This window comes from Spea bombifrons, chromosome 1 (assembly GCF_027358695.1).
Source record: "Spea bombifrons isolate aSpeBom1 chromosome 1, aSpeBom1.2.pri, whole genome shotgun sequence".
NCBI lineage: Eukaryota > Metazoa > Chordata > Amphibia > Anura > Pelobatidae > Spea > Spea bombifrons.
The window spans coordinates 160,115,213-160,121,212 of record NC_071087.1 but is presented as its reverse complement, the minus strand read 5'-3'; the positions used below and the strand labels follow the sequence as shown (position 1 = coordinate 160,121,212).

The window sequence follows — 6,000 nt, the reverse complement described above, 5'->3', positions numbered from 1 at the left end:
CGGTTTCTACAACTAACCCAACTGCAACCCCCTCGAGCCACTGTCACAGTAAGCCGTTTGATAGGTAAGCGTGACTGGAAGGAAGTAGAAGTGTTGGGGGCGCATGGCTAGAGTTGGAACGGGCAATTAAGGGGGCTTTGTCACCCACTCCCCCACTCAAAGAGCCACCTCACTACGCAACAGCGCAAAACTTCATTGACTTTACAGATCCCTGGGCCGGTCAGGATAGATCAGGCCGGTCCATGATCTCCACTGCCTGCAAAAGTGAGACAGTGGGGGATGGTGCCTGAATATCAGGACTGTCCCACATAGACTGGGACACTTGGGATGCTGTAAACCGTTATTCCTTTTAATCCGGGCCGCGACTCCGTACTTCTGGTTACAGCTGTAACGTCTTCCTTCTGTAGACTTCCTGATCATCTTGAGAGATCCCGCGGCTCCGGCGGATTATCGTGACAAGCAGCAGAACTCCCACATGGCACAACGGGCTAACAAGAACAACGCCTGCACCCTGACGAGCTCCCACGCAGTTCACAAAGAGAGCCCGGCGTGATCTGCTGTCACCAGCGCCGAGCTAACGTTACACCTGTTCGGAAGCAGCGGCCAGGAGCCCCGCAGATTCATAGAATTTGATGGAATTTGGCACATCAGGGCCTCTCTTGCTTCACGCTTTGATATTTCAGCGCTGCGGGACGCGTCCTGTTTTCTATCTTCTCACCAGACTGGCGTTGTCTCTGCTTTTGAGTGAATAACTTGCTGCAAAGTAGCGATACGTTCTCAAAGTAAGCCTCGTCCCCTAACTCTGGCTCCTAACATAAGCAGTGGCGTAGTCGGGTGGGAAGCCGCCCCAGGCAGGACCCTCAGCTGCCCCTCGTACAGTCCTAGCACGGCATCTCTGCTGTGCTTAGCGATGGGACTTGATGTCATAGAAGGGGACAACGCGCAGCTCTCCTGCCCGGAGATAGGAGAAACCCACCTGGAGATCCCGAGAAGTAGGGCTTCACCCGGAGACTCCGGGCCAGACTCGGAGGGCTCCCAGGTATGACCTTCATTATTGCCCTTCACCCAGGATCGGATTGGAAGCTCTTCTGAACAAGAACCTATACCTTCCAGCGTTTGAACTGACTCATGGCGTGATTAGCGGTGTGACTAAGGGGAGAAGCAGGGACTGTTCCTACTTAATAAATGATACTTGGCAGTTATGGAAACAGACTGTCTACGAGTAGCAAATGTCTGTTAAAAAACATCCAAGCGTCACTGAAGGGTATCGACATCGGATTATTATTGATTGTTTTATATAGCGCCGCCAGATTCCGCAGCACTGTACAAAGGCTAGACAGGATATAACAAGTAGTTTATAACATAACAAGATGACAAACAGAAACAACTTTACAACTGGACGGCCATCCCACAGATTGCCTCTAATTAGGGTCCGATTCCCACCCCGCGTGCCCCTAGGCCAGGTTACCAGGTGGAGTCTTTAAGTGCTTAAGAAGATTATGTCAGGCAGGGCAGTAATGATTTTAACAGAACCCTGGAGTGTCCCGGATAAAGGAGCCATCTGCTCAAATAACAACGCAAAAGCCTCCGCATAGGGGGTCAGACAAAACACTAACAGAACGCCCATAAAAAACATGGCAGCCTAGGCATTTAAATCAGAGAGTGCCCAAAATGCCCTGCAGGATATTGGGGGCAACGCATAGGGGTAGTACCATGAAACGTTCGGGCTAAAGTCCCGTTTACGGCACTATACAATAGGATATTTTTTTTAGGGAGGATCTGGTTACTAGGAGGGTCTGGCGGCAGGGGCTTTTGGGAGTTTAATTATTTTCGGGACTAGAAAGACACTCGGTCTGTACAGATGCCAATGCGACATGCTTCTCATTCCGAGAATTTTGCAGCTACAGCAGGTCCTAAGATGGGGGGGTTGCTGAGACGGCAGAAAAAAAAAAAAAGCAAAAAAATAAATATAAAACCAGCCTCGGTGGTCGTCAGCTCAAGCTTTTTATAATCTGACTCTCCAAGGGTTCGGTTTGAAACAGCGATAGGATTAAGAAATGATTTGCTGTAAAGACTCAAACCTTAATCAGTCGTCGGTCTCGTCTTAGATTCAGGAGCCGCATGCGTGTTTATATTCCCTCGCTGTATTAACCTCTACCACTTCTGCTGGGTGGCCGCTCCACTTATCTACCACCCCCTCAGTCTTCACAAAGGAGCTTCCAACTCTACAAAGCGGTAAAAGCAGAGGGAAAACAAAAATACTTTTGTGTAAAAGTAATAATGTTCATTTATTCGTAAAAAATAAAAAAAAATTAAAAAACAAGCAAAGAATTCTGATGCAAAGCGATTTAAATCTAATATTCTCATAAAAATTCTTCTGTATTTAAAACTTTCTATATACATATATTATTATATTACTTTATTAACATTATATATATATATATATATCATCTTAATTGTTGGCTGCAAAATACAGTTGTACAGCTTTACCCAAGAGGTTCTGCAGCAGCTTAGGTCTATCAGTCTTATAAGTCTCCCTGCCATCTGACTACAGTTTTTTTTCTTTTCTCAGGGTGCAAGTAGCCAAAATACCTAACCCAGTGGTTAATTTGCCACCCACCATAATGCTAATTAGTTGCCAGGGGGGTACTTATGGTAGACCCTAAAATTCAGTATAATCAGGGCAAAAGTGATCCATGTGCCCCCCTTATTGTGTCTCATTGATTAGTAAATCCAAAATCATGAAACAGGCTGCCTGGCTGCCCTATACAGTCTGCAGGGAGCATGCTCCCCCCCTCACCCCCCCCCAGCAGGTCAGCTCTGATTGGTTGGCCTCCTTTGTCTTAGGGGAGAGGCTGTATAGACAGCTACTGCTTGCTCCATACCCCCCACCCTTTGTATGAAGCAGCTGCAGCACATTTGAATGTATATAGGGGGGATTTGAAGGGACCCTTTCCATGGACCATCTGTCTCCCAGCCAAAAGCCAGAGCCATAGCTGTTGGATCAACCCTTCTAGAGGACTATTACAAGCAAGAAGCTCCAGGACCCCTAGGACACAGGCAGAGCCCCCCCAAGCCAGGATGGTGCTTGTACATGTTGGATATCTTGTTCTCCCAGTCTTTGGCTCTGTACGAAACCGAGGTATTTTCCTTTCCATTCTTAAATATACTGGGATTACTGGGAAATCTGAAAGCTTTAGTCTGGTTGATATGGGGATCGTTTGCTTAGCTTAAGGTTGGGGAAAAAATGTGGGTTTTGCTACAAAATATAAAAATGTATTTTTTTAAAATGTATATAAACAGGAGGAGGTGTTAGAAATGCATTTGTGGGGTTTTTTGGGCTGTGGAATGCTGAAAACAATAATATTTTGCCTATGATTCCATTGCTATGGAAACACATTATCCTTGTTTATTTTTTTCTGGATACAACTATATACATTGTATCCTTTCATTTGTTACATTAGATTTTTTTTTCATTCTGGTTATTGCAAGCTGTTTTTTTGGGGAGAAAATCTCATTATTTCCTTAAGAAACAGCCTTTCTATCCCCATCTGCTGTTTTTTTTAAAGCCAACCATTATTATTACCAGGCAAAGACTCCAGTTTGTCTTTATGCAACCATTTCATCTTGCAAACTCATCTCTTTTTTGTAAATGGGTTGGGATTGGAGGAAAGGAGGAAGGTGTCTGATTTCACTGTTTTATGGGCTTGTTATTAAAATACATCATCCATTTAACCCCTTTTTTAAAAAAATAACCAGTAGCTGGAGTATCATCATAGTGTTAATACAGTTAAACATCAAGCACCCACTGCAAATCACTTATGATGTCACATATTAGGCCATATTTTTTTTTTTTAATTTTATCCCTTAATTTTAGTAATGTATGTCGCCTTAACCCTTTGAGTGCCAGTGGCATTGTTTAACCCGCATGCACTCAAGTGATTAAATACCTCCCTCCCCCCCTGTTCTTTTTTTAATGCAATTATTCTTAATATTAAAAGAAAATCAAAAATAGAAATTAATGCTTTCACATAAAGGAGGTGGGGTTTAGGACAATAATTTGTGTTGAATTGTGTGGGGTTTTTTTGTACATTGCAGATTCTGGCTTTTTTTGTTGGTAGCTCTCACCCTTTTCTAACATATATTTGAAAATATGCTCAATCTCCCTTTTTACAAAAAAAAAGATCAGGGCGAAAAAAAAATATATATAAAAATTTCAGCAAAAAAGAATTGGCACCATTAGAATTCTGTGTTAAATGTAGCCTATCCCCTTTTTTTAAAAAAAAAAAAAAATGTAGATAAAAAAAAAATTTGTGTCTATCTCTGTTTTGGAATATGGGACGATGACATTTTTTTGCATTTATCAATTCTTTTTTTTTTCTCCATTGTGTAGCGCAGTTGAATGGCCAACATGCTGCTCTGTGGTGTGACCCTCTGCCTCTGCATTTAGCTGTATTGTGACACCCCTCTTAACCATTTCCTGTTTCCATCTGGAGAAAGCATTGATATTTCTTTAACCCAGGCAGTACCAGAAGGGTGTTCTACGCACATCCCTGTGGCACTGATTGGGTTAAGCGGCAGTATCCCCACTATCTCATGGCTTCTTTTTGTATGTCCCCCTTTTCCAGAATATGGGGAAGGCTTACTATCTGGGTAACCCTTGCATGCCAATGCAATACCCCCCCTTTTTTTTTATGGCGTATATGATCCCATGTGATTCACATTTTCATAATTGCAAAAATGTTATTATATATTTATACTTTTTTTTAATTTAAAAAAAACAATTAAGCTGCAGCTTATTTTTTAAAAAAAATCCTACATATTTTTTTGAATTTTCAAATTACTATTTAATTTTTTAAAAAAAATCTTATTTTTAATTTTTTTTTTTTTTAAATCCAACCAAAAAATTCAAATAAATTGGCATATACAAAAAAAATTTAGAAACAGCTTGGGTATTAATAAACCCATTACAAACTCTTCTCTTCCCCAAGGGGGGCCTGTATGAAAGCCTGTGACAGAGGATACTAATGCTTAATAATGAGGATGCTGGAAAAAAAAATCATAGTTTTCTTGTTAAAAAACTGTAGAGTATGTAACCTTGAACCTGTTTTTCTTTTTATTTCCACTGTAGTAACATAAGGTCATTTCCGTAGCGTTGTAGACAATAACAGCCATTTCTGTATCTTCATCTTGTTTAGCTAAATACATTGCACTGTAAATTTCTGTTAAGTGGATTCATTTTGCTTTTTTTTTTTTAATTTTTTTTTAAAAAAAATCTGGGCCTTGTATATTACAGCACGTACAATTTGATGTTTTTAAAAAAATTCTAAAAAATTCTAAAAAAAAATAAAAAAAAATTCTAATAAAAAAAAAAATCAATTATTTAATTGGTCAGACCTTGGCTAAAATTCCACATTTCGACACCGAAAAAAAATACGCCACTTTGGTGCGCTGTAATCTGTGCTGTTCTTAGTATCTCCGCAGACGGGTCCAATTCTTTTTCCAAATTAAAAAAAAAAATAATAATTTATTTTAACGAGCTTGCCGGCAAAGTGCATTATCCACTTAACAGGGGTAACCTTTTTTTTCTGCTGTGCTAAAAACAATTTCCTGTTCTTATTTTCGTGGGTAATGTTTCTGTATCTGAAATCCCCCCCCCCTCCCCACACCACCACCACCAATTTTGTGGATCTTCCACCTTTTCTCCTCCCCTGGACTGAGAATTAATTTAAAAAAAAAAAAAAAAAAAAGAAGCATGTTCTGTATTTTTTTCTACATTACCTACTTTCTGATGTATATCTTTTTTCCGTAGAGACGTACCCTTCTATAATTGTAATGTGCTGTAGCCTATACATCTTATCATTGTACGCTGCTTTTTTCTTTTGTTTACCCCCCTCTATAGCATGGTGGGCCCTGCCTATTGTATTGTGTGCATGTCATCCACTAATATAACTATCTTTCAATAAAGAAACTAGTTTTCCTATATTAACCTAGTGTGCC

At 40.5% G+C, this 6,000-nt stretch overlaps 1 protein-coding gene across 2 annotated transcripts in view; it reads left to right on the top strand.

The window, feature by feature from the left end:
• Positions 1–2,877: 2,877 nt before the first annotated feature.
• The window catches only part of ARK2C (arkadia (RNF111) C-terminal like ring finger ubiquitin ligase 2C), a 40,865-nt gene continuing 37,742 nt past the window's right edge, over positions 2,878–6,000 (top strand). Inside the window, exons 1-2 of one of the 2 annotated variants that reach the window (XR_008345450.1) lie at positions 2,878–3,142; positions 4,394–4,799. Coding sequence is in view for 1 of the 2 variants with exons in the window: in XM_053448260.1 (XP_053304235.1) it covers positions 3,082–3,142 (61 nt within the window). In the remaining variant the exon portion in view is untranslated. Of the gene's footprint in view, positions 3,143–4,393; positions 4,800–6,000 lie in introns of those variants that run through there. The other variant, XM_053448260.1, reaches the window with a different exon arrangement.